Source organism: Momordica charantia (assembly GCF_013281855.1).
Source record: "Momordica charantia cultivar OHB3-1 chromosome 8 unlocalized genomic scaffold, Mcharantia_2.0 BLBB01000008.1, whole genome shotgun sequence".
NCBI classification, from domain to species: domain Eukaryota; kingdom Viridiplantae; phylum Streptophyta; class Magnoliopsida; order Cucurbitales; family Cucurbitaceae; genus Momordica; species Momordica charantia.
Genome location: NW_028275166.1, coordinates 6,061,438 through 6,079,722, shown reverse-complemented (window position 1 = coordinate 6,079,722; position 18,285 = coordinate 6,061,438). Strand labels below are relative to the sequence as shown.

The 18,285-nt window shown below is 33.7% G+C and overlaps 2 protein-coding genes across 3 annotated transcripts; one reads left to right on the top strand and one right to left on the bottom strand.

The window, feature by feature from the left end:
- Positions 1-3,695: 3,695 nt before the first annotated feature.
- On the bottom strand, positions 3,696-7,586 carry LOC111013900 (uncharacterized). Of its 2 annotated transcripts, none has more exons than XM_022288450.2 (6): positions 7,457-7,586; positions 5,888-6,311; positions 5,670-5,781; positions 5,502-5,575; positions 4,838-5,428; positions 3,696-3,944 (listed from the first exon to the last, which is right to left on the bottom strand). In XM_022288450.2, exons 2-6 carry the CDS (start codon positions 6,089-6,091, stop codon positions 3,834-3,836), a joined length of 1,092 nt encoding a protein of 363 aa, XP_022144142.1. In that variant the 5' UTR covers positions 6,092-6,311; positions 7,457-7,586; the 3' UTR covers positions 3,696-3,833. The 2 variants fall into 2 exon arrangements, with proteins under 2 accessions (XP_022144142.1, XP_022144143.1); XM_022288451.2 differs by having other exon boundaries at positions 4,838-5,422.
- Positions 7,587-7,620: 34 nt separating this feature from the next.
- Positions 7,621-18,142, top strand: LOC111013991 (Transducin/WD40 repeat-like superfamily protein). The gene is given in 16 exon segments (XM_088127440.1): positions 7,621-7,926; positions 8,719-8,803; positions 9,567-9,669; positions 9,922-10,006; positions 11,669-11,755; positions 11,838-11,932; positions 12,900-12,918; positions 12,920-13,344; positions 14,012-14,093; positions 14,192-14,365; positions 14,440-14,493; positions 14,787-14,879; positions 14,960-15,025; positions 15,373-15,419; positions 15,551-16,261; positions 17,533-18,142. Coding segments are annotated over 16 exon segments (2,610 nt in total). The 5' UTR covers positions 7,621-7,806; the 3' UTR covers positions 17,897-18,142.
- The last annotated feature ends 143 nt before the right edge of the window (positions 18,143-18,285 follow it).

Below are 18,285 nucleotides of genomic sequence, written 5' to 3'. Positions count from 1 at the left end.
TGAAGGGGGACTCATGGGGATTCTCTTACCCTTAAAGGGGTCAAGACCCACCAGTTATTTCGTTATCCTTATTTGTAGATCAAGGGACTCGAAGACAATGTTGTAGACTTAATCAACCCTGAACTTTCTTCACCTCGAAAATAATGTTGTAGACCGACCTTGAACTCTCTATCTTCACCTAGAAAGACAATTTTGTAGACGACTCATCCAATCTTTCATCCTCAAAGACAATGCCTAATTAATCGTTGTTCTTGAAGACAATACCAACCCTTAAATGGTCATCCTCCAAGATGGTGCTCTAGAGACCCTCAAATTGTCAATCCTCGAGTAGGATGCCCTAGAACAAAGGACCCTCCAAAGTTTTCTTTTTTTATTTTTATTTTTAATTTATTTTGGTTTTAGGTTTCTCACGTATTTACAAAATTTTAGAAATTAAAATATTTTAAAATTTTATTTTTCATTAAAAAAATTATTTGGTGGGGTTTTCGTTATTGATGAGACAATCCAAAAAAACACAATCGTATTTTACCTTTAAGAAAATAATTAAATCAAATAATCCGAATAATTTAAAATGTGCGCATTAAGAGTAACAAATAATGTCACATAGCCCATAACATTACAAATCCAAAATTAATTTACGAAACGGTAAAAAAAGAGGAAAAAAAAAGAACACTGTATAATGGATAGAAATTTACCAAACTTATTGTTGATATTTTTGGAGTGAAAAAAAAAAGAAGAAGAAAAAAAAGTTCTAATCACTATGATTCGAATTCCGAAATCCCACCTTTTTTTTTTTGGAAAACAAAAGCTGTGGAGACCTATATGGAGAGAAAAAGATAAATTAAAAAAATAATTTATTTTTTTCAAACAAATAATAAGGTAAGGGTTTGCCTGTCCAATGTACTATAAATAATATGTGCGACCACAAATTTAGTATATCTGTTGATTTCGAGTTTCAAAGTTAAAAATTTAAAATTTCGAATCCTAATCCTTGATTTGAATTCGTTTGATTTTAATTTTGGATTTCAGAATCTTAGATTTTATTTTAACTGAAAATCTAACATTATTCTTCAGATCTTCCAACAAATTTCAATTTCAATATTTGATTTTAAAATTAGAATTGACTTCCTTTAAATTAAAAATATTTGCATAAAATTTGGATTTGAACTCACAAGTTTTTAGTCGGTGTCTTAACTTTTAACCATTTTTTTAAAGCTACTTATTTTCTAAATGATATTCGGAATTTGAAAATTAATTCCAGTGGATTAAAGTATTACTTTTGAAACTTCAACATTTTTTTCCAAGGAAATGTAACAGTGAGGGATTTGGACTCATGACCTCCTGTTCAAAAGATAAATAATCATTGTTGCTAAGTGAAGCGTCATCGGTTAAAAAAGTGTATTTTATCATTTCTTTTTATTTAGACAAAAAGAGGAGAGAGTGAAATTATATAAAAAAAATAAAATAAAATAGACATCCCCATGATGGGGATAATTTCTTTCCTTCGTTTTTATTTTTATTTTTGTTTTTTATTTTTTTAGAATATAAAATGTATTTAAAAGGTAGATTCGGTTAAATATTTATTTTTTAAGAATTTCTACTACATATAATATATTTAATATGAATTTTCAATGCATCACTGCCTTTTTCACATTTTTTCAAATATGGTATAAGTGTGAGTTTTATGTTTTCATTAATTTTGTAAAATTTTAACCTTTCTTATATATATTTATTGTACGTTATTTATGCAAATACCTCTTCTTTTTTTTTTTTTTGCTTACTTCGTGAGAAAGAAAAATCAGTGTAAAAATCAGAAAAATTAGCTATATAAATATTTTGAAATTTGTAAGACCTCCACACTTATAAATGGTAATATTCTAAAATTAAAGATAAAGGAGATTATTTATAAAACTTCAGAACTAAAAATGTATTTATCTATTTCATGAAACTATTTGTAAAACCTCCACTCCATGCCCTTTCCAGTTTTCACCACGGCCTATCAAAATTTGGGCCAACATTTCAAAAAGGGGATTTGGGCTAGAATTTGACATCATACAGTTGGGCTAACATGATACTATTGGCCCACTTTATATGGGCCTAAAAGCAAATTTGTTACCCTGTTGCATTTCATTTACCAACTAAAATCTACGCAATTAGTCGTAATTTACGATAATTAGGCTTAAATACTACTTTTATTTTTATTTTTTTGTAATTTCGACTTTGTTATTACTTTTAAAAGGTCTATTTTGGTTTATATACTTTTTTAAAAACAACCGTTTTGTAATTTTGTACAACACTTTCATTCAGCCACTAAGCTTCTTAAAATACAGTTAATACAATAGTCACTAAACCTTTTAAAATACATACATTTGTATTGAACAGTTTTCATTCTGTATAATTTTGTATTAAAATTTTATAAATAGGATCAATTATAAAAATACATTGGCCAAAACGGACATTTTAAAAATACAAATATGAAATGAGCAAAATTGAAAATACAATGATTAAGATGAATCAAAGTCAAAATGAGAATAATATTGAAACAAGATAATAACTACAGTTTCACATTTTGAAATTTATTATAAAAAAACCACTTTTTGAAATTTAATATATTCATAAACATGTTAAACTCTAGACTTCGCTTCCTCTGTAAAATTCTTCTGCAGAACGAGTACAAATACAGCTATCAAAAAATTCAACATCTAAAAATGCCGATTATTCAAATGGGAACTAATTTAAAATTTTACGGCATGCTATTTATCTGTATATAAAATAAGTAAACTAATTAGCAGCCCCTGTCACGCCTGAGATTCCTCATATCTGGACCTTACACGAACGATTTGAAATGCAAGAAGCACATATTCTTATGAAAACCCAAAGAAAAAAAAAAGCCTTTCCAGTTTAAATGATTAAACAAAAACTGGCACTGATGCCAATTCGGTAAGCTCGAATCATAAAGAAATGTCAAATTGGAAAAAGAAACTGGACCCACAGAATTTATGCCAAAGCAAATTTTACAACCTTCATCAATATATATATATATATATATATGGTTGCCATTCTTATGAATTCCCCAACTCAAACCAGAGAGAGCAAAATATTTATAGAGAGAGAGATGGGCTGGTTGATAAGAGAGAGAAGAGGCCCAGCATGGAAACAAGGATGGGCAGAACAGGCATTATCTTCCATGACTCCACCACCAAGGCCTCTGCTTGCCATTCTTGGAATCTTGGTCATTTTGCTATCTGTGTCATCATATTCAACTTACAGGTCCCAGGTGAAGAGAACAAAGATCAACTTTAACCTGTTTTTCCTGCTTTTGCCTCTATTGTTTGTCTTTGTTGGAAACTCGATCGTTAGATATGGCCGTGTTGTAATCATCTCCCCGAGAACGAAGCTCCAGCCGCTTTATGCCACCGAAGGCGGGGGCGCCTCACCTTGGGGGGCGGCGGTTTTGCTGGTGGTGTTGTTGGTATTGATATCTTATCAGCCATACTTCAAATCTAGATGGTTTCCAGCCATATGGAGACCATATCATTATTATTAGATTATGACAGTTCGGCTTTGAATTGTCAATAATGAAGGCCCCTGTTGTTGTATGTTCCTCCTCAGCCGAAAAAGATTGATCATGATGTAATTTTGGAGAAGAAATGGCATATCAAAGAAGAAAAGGTTTATATTAGGCTGGTTAGAAGTGATTGACAATTCTTGTTTACTTGTAGAGATAAACAGACAGATAACAAGAATTATCTGCAGAAAAAACAACTTACACTTACATGGTTGACTGCTTCCTTCTCGATAGTTCAACAAATACGTTATGAGAGTGTGCCAACTTACACGAACATACTGCTCCTCAGTTTGGGAGGTTTGAAAGACGACGTAAACAATCTCGGGGTCCGTGATTCGCACATAATATCTCTCTTTCGTTTCGAACTCCCAACTTCCTGATGACCAAAAAGATATTGTTAAAAGGCAAACTTATATGAGGAAAGGGAAGGAAAGAAAAAGTGCATGTTCGTGAAATGTAAATCAAATGAATATTCATTCTCTGTTATGTTCCATTGTTATGTCAGATTAAGACAATCTAAAATATGGTCTCATCTAATGGCAAGAGTGATGCTATCACCACTGAAATTGGGTTCAATCACTTAAATTCCAGTAGCAATCTCGCTGCAACTGTGAATTCAATTTTACATGGCAACTCAAAGTTGATATTAGCCAAGGAAGGGAGACAGATAGCAAAGAGGGCATCTTTAGCAAAAAATCACTCAATTTCTACCCTTCTCCCTTTTTGTACTTCTTTTAAAGTTTTTAATAATTAGTCATGAATCTTAGTTTACTTGTGTTCTGGATTTTAGTTTAGTCATGAATCTTAGTTTAGTAATCTGGATGCAACTATGAATTTAATTATACATGGTAACTCAAAGTTGATGTTAGCCAAGGAAGGGAGACAGATAGAAAAGAGGCATCTTTTAGCTAAAAAATCTCCCAATTTCTTCCCCCCTCCCTTTGTTTACTTTCTTTTAAAGTTTTTGATAATTGGTCATGAATCTTAGTTTAGTTATGTTCTGGATTTTATGTTTCTAGAACTATGCTATAGTCCATGCTTCATCTATACTACTACTGTGCTCCCATAAAATTAACAAGCTATATGAGCATCTCATCTTCAATACAAACTAGTTGCTGTAAAAAATGGAATCAGAAAATGGCGGTAATCGAAAAACTCATCTCATACATTTAGAACTTAAAAAATGAGTAGATAAAGAAACTAGAGGCAAGGAATAATAGGAAAGCAACAAGACAGAAAATAGAATATGAATTCTTGAAGGATAATTACCTTTCTAGAGTCTCCATTGCCACAAGATGCTTGTGCGGAAGATGCTTTTTTCCTCACATTGATGTTACTACCACTATCCTTATTCTCCCTTTCCTTCACTCCTGAGCCAGAGGCCTTAAAGCCCGATGTTGTGCATCGGTTTAACACGGTCGTTACCGATGGACCAGTATGATTTCTCAAGACTTCCAACTCATGTGAGATTCTAGAAATTTCATCATTTAATTTTCTTGAATCAACCTCCATTTTTTCCAACTTACTTTCTAGACCTACGATCGTACCATCTTTTTCACTATTCAATGATTGAAGTTGTTCCATATTAGCAAGAAGATTCTCTATCTTGGTACGTTCTAGTTCAACTTCTGTATGCTTTTGCCTTAGTTTACTTTTGTAGTCACTCTCCATAATGCTATACTGGTTCCATACAAACGACTTCTCTGCCAGAAGTGCAGTTACCTCAGAACTCCTTTCGGATGCAAGCTTTTCGTATGCATTTTCTAATCTCTGTACTTCCTTATTCAATGTTTCAGAATGTCGGGTTTTTTTGATAGATTTTCTGCTATTCAATGAGCTTCTTGAAGGAATATCCTGCAACTATTTGAAAATTACAATAACAGAGTTTTAAAGTGAAAACAATATAGAATTCAAAAGATATTGGGGAACATACGGATGGATCGGATATTTTACTACAGAGGAGGCTAAATAATTCTTTGAAATCTTGCAGCTCACTGTTCGTTTGTTCTACACATGAGCAAAGTATCAATCGAGTAAGTAACCATCATCGATCATTGTTAGACTAAGAAGTGCTACAATGTCAAAATCAAAAACTACAAACCTGATATAATTTGACAAAGAAAACCTTCTTTCTGCTTCAAACTCATGTTTAAATCTGACTTTGATGCCTCAAGCGAGCGTTCCATATCTCGTAAAACCAAATCCCCTTTCAACTACACAGAAATCCCCAAATTCCTCAATAACAACAAACTAAAAATTTCCATGACATTATTCTTAATTCCGACCAAAAGAGAGAGGAAATTACAGTATGTACGATACCTGGCAGATATAATCTTCGTAAAGACGAGTATCTGAGGCCCATCGATCGTGTTGGATCACGATGCGATCTTCAAGAAGTTTGCGCTCTTTAACGAGGGTTTCGAGCTGTGTCTGTTGATTCTCTAACATCCGTATCAAAGCGCTGAAGATTTTCTCCCAATTCTTGCGTTGGGAAGAAGATTTCGAGCGCTTAATCGTGCCCATTTTCGATTGAATTCAAGAAGGAGAGTGCAATTCTGCTATGAGAGAGCAAATACTGAAATTCGACCGTTGTGATTTTCATTCAAATTCGTGAAAATTTCTCTCTTTAACTGGTCGGATCCCTCTTTTCAAGGCGGGAGTCACTATTGGGCCGAGCCTCTAGATTTGACACCGCTAAAGATTAATTTTCATATGTTCCACTGGTCTTCAATTTTTAATGTTGCTGTTTATGTAATAAAAATTTATAATTAGGTCCTTTCATAAAAAAAAAAATTATGATTGGTTTAAAAAAAAAGCTAATATGATATTAAATTATTGTTATATTATTTTTTTTATATGTGTGTACATACGATTTAAATTTGTCACTTATAATAAATTAATTTTATTAAAGTCAATGACATTTATCATGTTCTTAACTTGTCATAATTCAAAAGCTTGATATTTTGTAATTATTTTATTTGCTTTTTCTAAATTTTAAAATTGAAAATAATTTTATCTCCACGAGAAAAATTAAAATTGAAAAATTATATATATAAGAAAATGTTAGCATATAAAATTTGTCCTCTCTAACAACATTTCTAGCATCGCCCTTGTGATTGGTTCTATGGGGGTCAGTCCAATTTTACTTTGGAATAACATTCGCGTGGAATGTCCATGTTTAGATATATTAATAAAATAATATTTCTCAAAAAAAAAAAAATAATAATAATTTAATGGTACGGAAACTTTTTGTTAACAATTTTTTTGTATGTACTGATTTAATTGATTACCACATCATCTATTTTGTTAATCAAATTCTACTCTCTCTCTACATATATTTTTTACTTAATTTATAATAGTTCTTTTAAATTAATGGTTAATAATTAAATTAAAATATGTTTAAAAAATAGGTTAAAATACTAGTTTGGTCCATATACTCAGTTGATTTTAGTCCTTATATTTTTGAAATGTTCGCTTTGGTTTCTGTACTTTTAAACATTGACCATTTTGGTTCTTTCGTTTGATTTAAATCTCATTTTTTCTATCACAATTTCAACACCACATTATAATCAATATATTTCTTACAACGTGAACATTACTTTATACTAAATTGTTAAATTGTTTATGTTATTCTGCTAGTAGCTTCCAAATTTGTATTAAAATCTTGCGAAGAGGGACTAAAATGATCACATAGACTAAAATGAACAGAGTTAAAAGTATAGAGACAAAAATAAACATTTTCGAAATAGAGAGACTAAAATGAACTAAAGCTAAAAGTACCGGCATTATAATATATTATTTAAATAATAGAAATTAGGAATGGCTAAAGAAAAAAATCAGCCGACTTTTTAAAAAATAATAAATAAAAGAAAGAAAAACCCTAGGTACCCTTTCCTCTTCCTCCGCACGCTGGCTCACCCTCCCTTCTCAGCCGCTCAGCACCGCCGCCGCAGCCGCCCACTCGTGCCGCCGCCTCCCTCCTAGTAGTTCGCCGTGAATTTCTACTCTCCTGTTATTGGTATTCTCTCGATCTCTATCTCTGTCTTTCCAAGCGACCAGTAAAACCGAGCCGGAATGAGTCGAACTGGAACTGGATTGATTTATTACCAATTTCCGGTTCAGTTCGTATAAAATTTAAAACCGAACCGACTTACACCCTACTTCTCTTTCTTTCTTCCACCCATTCCGATATCATTGTTTCGGTAACTTGACTCAGAAATCTGGAAGAGCGAAGAGCAATGGTGGAATCATATTTTCAGGGTGTCACGTTGAGCACTGCCCCAATATACCCAAATGCCATTGCATGGTCTGATGAGAATTTAATCGCCGTTGCCTCCGGCCCCCTTGTCACTATACTGGTCAGTCAACCTACTGACCTTTTTTCTCCGGAATTTTATGTGTTAATGTTGGAATTTGTAGTTTGCTTTCAATCATTCTAGCATTTATATTTGAGTAAAATACTTGGAAGTTATGATTTGGACACTAAATAGTTTGTTTCTTTCTGGATTTGTATCTATCTCCTGTTCTTTCGGAATTATTTCCTTGGGAAGGTGTCGAGCTACTTAGGTTTGGATTAGTGAGTTCAATGATTTTTTATTAGTTTACTTTCTTAATTGTTAGAGTACTACTAATAGTAATGATAAAATTTACTTCTTTCAGAATACGCAAGCCTTTTACTTTCCCAATAATTCCGGAGAATGAACACTGAAGCTATTTGGTAGTTCAGTAATCAATGTCGGTTGTTAATTTTTGCAAATGAAGGCAGTAAAATGATTAACTTGCAAATTTTGCCCCCGACAAGCGCTTCTAATTTTGCTCATGCAAAAATTTTCAAGATTTGAGTCGGATATATGTTCTTTTTCGTTATTGGGATTAAAGACAATCAGTTAGCTAACGTTTTTGTCTAGTGTTAATATATCAAGGGATTATTTTTTAATTATTTTTTATCTTTTGTGAAAACTATGTAAAAGTAACTATTTTATTTGTTCTTATAGTTTGTCTTGATATTTGAATTTACATTGTGATTGAACCTTAGACATATGTATAACTTGTCTTGTCACTACCACATTGAGTATCAATGTCATACCTTATGTTGTTTTTTGTCATATGAAGCATACCATTTTTACATTTTCTTTCTCTAATCATTGCAGAATCCGACATCACCTTTTGGAGCACGAGGCACTATTACAATCCCTGAAAGTAATCCATTTCAAATAGGGGTGATAGAAAGGAAAGGTAACCTATGCATTCTTTCCGGATATGGGCTTAAGGGGAAGCAAAACGCCATTTACTTTGATCAATGAAATATAATGTAATTATTTTTTTAGCTTTTAGGTGAACTTCCTTGATAAGGGATTTTATAGTTCCATAGTTTTTCTATATGAGCCAGTTCAAGAGATTTTTTGTTTGTTACGTCCATTAACTTTGAAGGTTGAGATGCCTCATCTATCCTTCTTCTGCTCCTTCTATTTTAGTGAGATGTTTTTATTTTTCTATAAATTAAAAATTCATGCATTCAGTATAATGTCAAGTTTTATTGGATAGAAATTGTTAGTATCCAATATTTTATCGTGCCTCACAACCAACTCATAAATTTTGATGTTAGTTCCCTCGATAAGGAAAGCAACAGTTGAAGATGTAGTCGAATTGTATCCCACATATTTCTTTTAGACTTGGAGTTTAAATAAACTAATAAGATTTTTTTTGTCACTGGACCTTTGATTTCACTTGAACTTGTTTACCATTTCGTTTATGCAAAAACCACATAATATCTTCAAAAGGAAAAATTAAAAGAAGATAATGGTTAAGGAATTCAATTGAAAGCAAGGTACTTATCAAGCAGTATAGGCCATTGGCCATGAAGGCACGTCAAAGCTTCACTGTCTACACCCCATTCCTTATACTTTTTGAAGTTCTGAAAAAATTATATGAGTTTCTCCTCAGAAAACCACATCATATATTTATTTGCTCTTGCATAATATCATGTTGGTTAATGCAGATTTATTTTCTAGTTGCTTGTTGCCAACTTGCTTAACTCGGGACATCCAACCTTCTGTGCGGTCCATCGCATGGTCTCCTCTTGGAATCGCTCCTGATGCAGGGTATAAATTTGTGGTTCTTAATTTTTTATTTTTTATTTTTTTTTCCATATGCTTTCTTTGCTGATGACTTGGTTTGATTGTCTATATATCTTTTTTTTGTCATGTTTGATCTGTTTAGTTTCCAATTTCCTTTTGGATCGGACTTCTGTTCACCTTACACACCTTTTTACCCTTGAAAGGTTCATTGAATTATCTATTTGTCAAAAAAAAGTTGTTATCAAGAATAATCGGTGGGTGCATGTTTCGTGACAGGTGTTTGTTGGCTGTTTGCACAACAGAAGGCCGTGTGAAGCTTTACCGTTCTCCTTTCTGTGATTTTAGTGCTGAATGGATTGAGGTATTCGCAACGAGAAAACTCCAGTTTGAATTCTATGGAAACAGGAGATATTCAACATTGTTTTATTCGATATTAAGAGCACCTAGATCTACTGATTTTGGAGATTTAAATCATAGTTTGTAGTTCTTTCTTTTGAGAAAACATGTCTAAAAAATGGTCTGCAATAAAAAACAATCAATTTCTATTTTGTGGCCTTCATGGTTTTGTGTGTGTGTGTGTTGGGGGGGGGGGGGGGGGGCAGGGTGGTGTTGAAGAGGATAAAGTTGGAATTGGATTATCCTCCCCTAATAATAATAGCTAATGATCATCCTACACTTATGTATTGTATGCACCACTTCCAAGCTTTTGTTAGCAGGTGATAGAATTTCGTTGAACGTAAAAGAGGAGGTGTATACATGTCGGGGATCAGAGATTGATCTTCTGTAGCCATCTCGATGTATCAAACTAATTAAAAAGAAAGAGAGAGCCTTTCCAAAATGCAATATTCCCTTGAGAAAATTTCTGACGCTTGCACATGTCCAACAACTTAAACACCCTGATTGCATCAGCTGCTTTACATCCCATTGAGAAAATGTGGTTTTGTTGTTCTTCTGGTGTTATTTATGTTAAAAAATTTCCGTGGAAAATGTGGTTAGCAGTGATTTAAAAAGCCCATTGAGGCGCGCGCCTAGGCCTTAGGCGCAACGCCAGCGCCTCGCCTCAAAAAGGCGAGGCGAGAATAAAAAGGCGCGCTTAAAGCACGCGCCTTCTGATGAAGCCCTGAGGCGCAAAGCTCTGTGCCTCAAGAGCCTTCTTCAATAATTAAGAAAAAAAATAAAGAAGTTCATTTATTGTATTTATCCTCGGCAGAAGGAAGGGTGGAAGATAAGTCAAAAGCATTAAAGCAGGTTACCGTTCCTAGACACACAAAAGAAGAGTCTGTATGGTAGCAAACAGCCACATGGCAGTATTTCTCTTTCCTTAAATACTTTTTTCCATTTATTAAAAGTGAGAAACTTCTCTCTATTTTGTTAAATTCGACTTTGCCTTTTCTAGAAACACAAATCAAGAGCCTGCATGGTAGCAAACTGCCATATAGCAGTATTTCCCTTTCCCTAAGTAGTTTTTCCAATTTATTAAAAAAGATAAACTTCTCTTTCTATTTTATTAAATTCGAATATTACTGATATTTTACCTTACATAATTATTTAAGTTAGTTTTTATTTGAATATTATAGATTTCTTAATATTTCACACCTTAAAAATTGAGTATTTATTGATTTTTACATAACTTATGTTATATCTTGTTTATCTCTATGAAGGTTTGTTATCATGTACATATTCATATACATTTATGTATCTTTTATGTATAGTGCGCCTTGCAAAAAAAAGCCCGCGCTTTTTTTTGTGCCTTGCGCTTAAGCTCCAAAGGTCTATTGCGCTTTAGTGCGCCTCGAGCTTTTTAAAACACTGTGGTTATGTAAGTTTGTTCACTAACCTTTACCTTGCAATAAGCACATGCTCAGATGACCTGGAGTGGCTACTTTTATACCCAAATTGTAAATTGGTTCTTTTTTTTTTAAATAATATGAATGACACTGCAGACATTACAATGTGTTATTACTTTTTTGTTTATGTTAAATCATGGTGGTTATTTTAACTTTCTTTCTTATGATCTCGGTAGATTATGGACATATCAAATAATCTTTACGATTATCTTGCAAGTATTAAATTTGGGGAGTTGGATGTTCCTTGCTCAAAATTTTCTGATGTAAGTTTCTTGATTCACCAACTCACCTGGTTTGCATCATCAACTTAAACCTCTGACAATTTGTCTGCATCAATAAAATTAGATACCAAGAGAGGCAAATGGGAGTGTTGTCGATGTCCAAGAGCATTTCACAAGCGAGGACCATAAGCGAAGAAACAATGATGCATTGAACTTAAAGTAAAGTGATTATTTTTCTTATGTATATATCATCAGTATTAGCATTCAGCACAATATCCTATAAATTATCAAAGAAATCGTAGGATAATATCAAATGTTAGCATATTAGTTGGTTGACTTCATGTTATATGATGAAGCTCATGTAGTAACAAGGGCTCTAGAGTTTTCATAGACCAGCCTTCATATTGACAAGATAATGAAATTTCAACTTTGACTCTAAGCCGCCTGATATTGTGGATCTAGGTTTCCCAATGGTATAGTTTCCTTGCAGAATTTGTCCTTGTCAACCTTTATCCCTTTCGTGATGTATTTTTTCTGAATGCAAAGGAGTACATAGTTCCACAGTTATGTGGTCGTAACTTGAGGAGGAAACGAAAGATTTTGTGGAGAAACATGGTAAAATCAATCCTATGCAATATTTGGATTGAAAGGAATTCTAGAATATTTAGTGGAAAGGGAAAAGATTGGGATCAAGTGACTGACTTGGCTCATTGTTATACTTCCTCATGGTGTTCTTTATCTATTTCTTTTGCCGCTACTCTCTCTCTCTCTCTCTCTCTATATATATATATATTTTTTTTTTTTTCTTTTTTTAACAAGAAACAACTTTTCATTGGCATATGAAAAGGAGAAAAAGTTCAATGATACAAACTCCTGAGAGAAAAAAGAAAAGATGAAAGCAGAAAATAGGCTCTACAAGGAGCAATACAATCAAAATAACAAGTGATATCAAAAGCCAACAATAGAATCAAACTAACTACAAAATAAAAAGATCCTCCAAGATGTGATAGTTCAAATGGTTGTGCATTTTTGTAAGACCTGACCTGTATAGATAGTGGGCTGTTTTGTAACTTTTTGCATTATTGAGACGTTTGTTTCCTTAAAAAAGAATCTTACCTGATGTGAACCAGATTGTAGTTTTGTTTGAAATTCTGTCCTGTTTGTTTATTATCAATTATCCTTTTAGGAATCTGATGTTCAATTCTGGCCAGCAATGAAAGCAGTTTGAATCAACCATTGGATAAATCGAAAGAGAAACGTCCCAGGAGGACAGGAGAAAGCTCCGTGATCCAATTTATTAGTGCACAACAATATGCTTCTCGCAGCGCAATGCTGTTGTCTCTTGTTCTTGCTTGGTCCCCAGTGATGCAGCCATCTCATAGTGTTCATCCGCATCTGAATTCATCTGTCAGTGTTCTTGCCATAGGAGCAAAGTCTGGTGAAGTTACATTTTGGAAGGTTAATGTACCAGATTGCTACTCCCTTGCTGAGTGCATGGTTCCAACAAGAGCTCTGCTTGTTGGGCTTCTTCAGGCACACAATTCATGGATCAACTGTATCAGCTGGGCGTTGTTTGATTCTGATTCATCAAACCCAAAGATTTTATTGGCTACTGGGAGCACGGATGGGAGGTGAGTGTGAATTGGGTATGTATACTGTTAAAATTTTCTAACTTACATCATAAGTGCCCCTCATTTCATCAAGAACTTTCTTTCACAATATATTAATTTTCTGAAAAAATTTCAAATCTTTTTACCGCAACACTGATGACTATGTTGGTTAGGATTCTTTTGTGAAGTTGTTAACTAGCTAATATGATAAGATATTGTTTAATGTTAGCCTTGTTAGGCCATTCGTAGGAAGAGTATAACGAGGGAAATACCACTCCTGGGAGTTAGTTAGCAGGGGGCATACATGTTTTACTTTTATATTATATGGAATTAGTTAGTCACGTCATGGGTAGGGGCTAGGGAGTTTTGTTGGCCCTGTTATCTGTTTGACTATTTTGTGTTGATAGTATCAATCAAGATGCCTATCAGTGTGCCTATAAATGGGGATGGTATAACAGTTACTGGATGAAAATGAAACTATTGTTTAACTGTTACAGTCTAATGTTCGGTTGTCAACCAGTGCTTTTCTTTTATTTATTTATTTTCTATTTTATTTCGTTGGAGTACCCTTAAAATGCTTTACTGTCACTTTTAAGGGGAAATAGTGGGAATGGAACGTTAGGTCCATATGACTTTTGATTCTATTACTGATATCTTGTGAACCGTTCTGATTCCTCTGTTATTTTAGTGTGAGGATCTGGCAATGTTATTGTAAAGAACTATTAGCATCTTCAGACTCTAATTTTGCTTCCTTCTCCCTATTGAAGGAGGTATTTGTCAATTCCTTAAACTGGTTTTTTTTTTTTAATTTTTTATAATATTCTATTTTACTTCAGGAATCTCGTTAAAATTGCATATTACTTTGTAGGTAATCAGTGGTGAAGCAGTGCCAATTACTCTACTTTCACTCAGTGTTCCCAACTTACATGTGCATAAACTATTTTTAGCTATTGGCAGAGGATCTGGATCACTTGAAATAAGGATATTTAACATACCTAGCAGTGAATTTGATAATGTACTGTATGGTGCACATGATCATGTTGTAAGTATTTTGTCAATTGATGGAAATTCTTGATAATCTTACTGCACAACTTTACTCAACTAAGTTTTCACCAGGTTACAGGTATAGCTTGGGGTTTTGATGCACGTTATTTGTTCACCTGCAGTGAGGTATTGAAATTCATATGGATGTATGTTATCTGCTGAATGAAGACTAATTCAGTGGTGTTCCACTTACTGGCTTGACTTTATATATTGTAAATGAAATTGGTATACTGCTGCTGTATATTTGTGGAAGATTATGTACATCAAATCAAATGGAACTTGTTGCCCAATGTTTGGCCATAGTTATGGCCGTGATATGTACTTTTTTGCAAAAAGCATTATAAACCCATTCTTACAATTATGTGATAAATCTTCAACTCATCTATCATGAAATTGGGAAATTATTTTATTTATGACAGGATAATATTCTGTGTGGTTGGAATTTAGATGGGAGTTCTCTCCGTGGAGTGCCCATTTCATCACACATCCCTCATTTTGGAAGCTCAATTGATGTAAGAGCTTGCATTATGTGTCTACATTTGCACAAAGATATTTTCTTTTTTGGATCATGAAGGGTGATACGTATTTGCAGCTTCCAGATACATTTCGGTCATGCTTTGGCATTGCAGTGTCCCCAGGAAATCTTGTGGCTGCTGTGGTACGATTCATTGTTTACAACCTATTTTTCTGCATAATAGATGTCAAGAAAAACACCACCGATGCTTTTGCTTTTGTGCCTTGAAAATTTGGTGTTTTTATTATTTTTGGCTTGAGATTTACACAATATGTGAACAACTAAAAGGATGCTGCGAAAATAAATTGTTGAAACTCCTAGAAGGACCATAACCTGATAAAAAAAACAAGGAAAATATTGTGCTATACAATATCCAAGAGACGTGAAAATTAAAGTGGAAGAAACTTTATTTCAATTCTTGCACACATCATTGCTGTGACTGTATGTACATCAAGAATATATTATAAAAATGCAAGTGTTTGTTTTTTCAGGTTCGCAACTTTGATATTGAATCACTTGACCGAATGTATCAAGCAAGGTAGAGAAATTGTTTGGATTTTAGCAATCGAGTTTTAGGTTTTATGAATGATTGAATTATTTGATATTTCATGCTTTCTCTTCATCTACAATATGTTTGAATGACCCATTATGGTTTGGAAAATTGCACAGGGCTCAGAGAGCTGCTGTTCAATTCTTCTGGATTGGAGGAGAAGAAATGGAAGTCATGCCAAACAGTTGCTCATACTTTGATGCTGAAAAATTTCCGGATCTTTCTAAGAAGGAATTTGTTCATTGGGAATCCAGTATGTCGTGGTCTTTAAATAAATTTAAAGATCTGAATAAGCCTATGGTTGTTTGGGATGTTGTAGCAGCCTTGGTGGCTTTTAGGCAGTCTATACCAGAATATGTCGACTACATTCTACTTAAGTGGCTTGCATCATCGTATCTCCAATGCAACGAGGAGCTATCCGCTCCAAAGATTTTGTTGCGTGTATCAAGAAATGTGTCGACATTTTCCACTCGCCAGCTTCACCTCCTTAATGTTATTTGTAGACGTGTAGTTCTTTCAGAATTGATGCAGGATCAAGTGAATAACGAACTGCAGAACTTGGAAAAACTTAATGACGATGAAGATGAAAAGGATATTTTGTGGAAAGAGTTGCTTTTAAGCAGTGAAAGAGACCTCCGTCAGAGGCTAATCGGTCTTAGTCTTTTTGCCTGTGCAAAGCTTCCTTCACTGTCCATTACCAAATATCGACCTGGATACTGGTATCCCATTGGATTAGTTGAAATGCAGCAGTGGGTTAGATATAATCATGAAAATTTACGTGAATCGGTAAAAGGCATTGCATCAGAAGAAGCTGGAATACACCATAGGAGGTAATCGATTTTTTTTTTCTTTTGTTTAATTTCCTGATTAGTTTCAGTTTCCTTAGATCTAGCAGAGTTGAACTGATCTGTTAGGCTGCTTTGAATGGCATTTAACCAGATGAAATAATATGTCGTATGCATGGAGAAAATTAAAATAGTCCTTCCAAAAGGATCATTGCTCCATTTCATTGATTCTTAAGTATCGCCAATATTCATAGTTCAAAATATAGGTGCAGAAAGAAGATAAGGTTTAAAATATTGTGAAGGTAACCAAAGATATTAAAAAAGATGATGTAGAATATAATATAATTGTAAAAAGAAAAAAGGAAGAAGAAGCAATGGCTTTAGAATGAGATGTTTATTAATTAGGTAAAAGTGGACACTTGCAAGTTCATTAACATTACATAGGATGTCAATTTGAATCTACTACATTTAGTCAAATTGAAACGGTAAATTATGTGGATAAATAAATAGTTTATTTGTTGAATCAATGTAATTTTCTACATGAATCATTGTTTCTTCCTCTAAATTTCTCATAGTATGATTTATTCTCTCTCTCGTCATGTATTTTGACTGCATTAGGGTATTACCAGTCAATGAGATTGACTTGAGTTTAATTATTTGGCTTTGGAGTATCAGCTTGCTAAATTGGCCAAGTTTTATTGAATATGAAAAATGTTGTTTACTTCTGCATTGTCTATTGGTATTGGATCACGCTTTCTCCAAAACTTGTCTGTATATGGCAGGAGAATTTTTGAAAATTTTTAAAAAGCAACTTGATTAATTTTCTTCTTAAAACTTTTTGGGATTATATAGCAGGACATGGTTATTGAAAGGCTAATTGTAAAATCTAATTAGAAATTTCCTTTGTTTCTCTGTTTCTTTGATATATATGGAGATTCTGATTAAGTTAGATTCTGTTTTGAATGGTCAAAGGAAGTGCTCTCTTGAGTCTAGGAGCTTGCTTACACATGACATGACATATTTCTCAACTTATGCATTGAATCTGTTCATATTTTCTGTAATTGCCATTTCCTTGTGAAATTTCTTCTGGAATTTTCTCCATTCCATCTAGAACTAAGCTTTCTTCTAAATAGTACTTGTGATTTGAATGCCACTATTACTGAACATGATTGGGGGCAGCCACTATTCTAAATGGTTTCCTTCAAATTTAAAGCAGCGAAATTTGTGTATTCATTTCCAAACTTGTGATTTGAATGCCAATCATCTGCATACTGACAATCTCCTTTATAATTGAACTCCATTGTGCCTTGATCCAGCGAGCATTCAGCAGTGGAGCAGTGTACCTTCTGTTCAGCATCGGTTCCATTCGAGTCTCCCGAGTTCGGGTTTTGCCAGGGCGTTAAGTGCAGTAGTGGAGCTGGTCAGACTCACAAACTAGTAAGGTGTTCAGTCTCAATGCAGGTCTGCCCTGCTACAACTCCCTTATGGTTCTGCGTTTGTTGTTGTAGAAGTGCTTTCAGATTGCCTCCAGATATACTTTTCCAGATGTCTGAGATCCCTGACTTCAGTTCGTTAACACTATCTGATTCTGAGATACCCTCGAAACCATTGTGTCCCTTTTGCGGTATACTGCTACAACGTCGACAACCAGATTTTCTACTGTCACCTTGCCCGGTGTAAGCGCGTCGTTTTGTAAGTGCTTTGAACTGAAGCTTGTATATAGTTGGTGATTAAGCTGAGAATCAAACAAGTGGTAGCAGCATAAGCTAGGCCAAATGATTTAGATAGTTGTGGTAGCATTAACATAATCTTAGCAGTCTCTAACTTAGAACAGTGAAGTGATTATTAGGTCAGAACAATGAAGAAAATATTTAGTGTACATAGATTATATATAGTTTAACTTATCAAGTATTTAATATTTTGCTATCTTTTTCTTTAGTTTGATGTTTCACTTGTTGGGTTCTCGTGCTTATTTTGTTGGGATATGTTAAAAATATATTTTAAAAAAGTCAAAATGGTTATTAGAAATTGGATAGTGACTAATTTGAATGGATGATATGTATGAACAT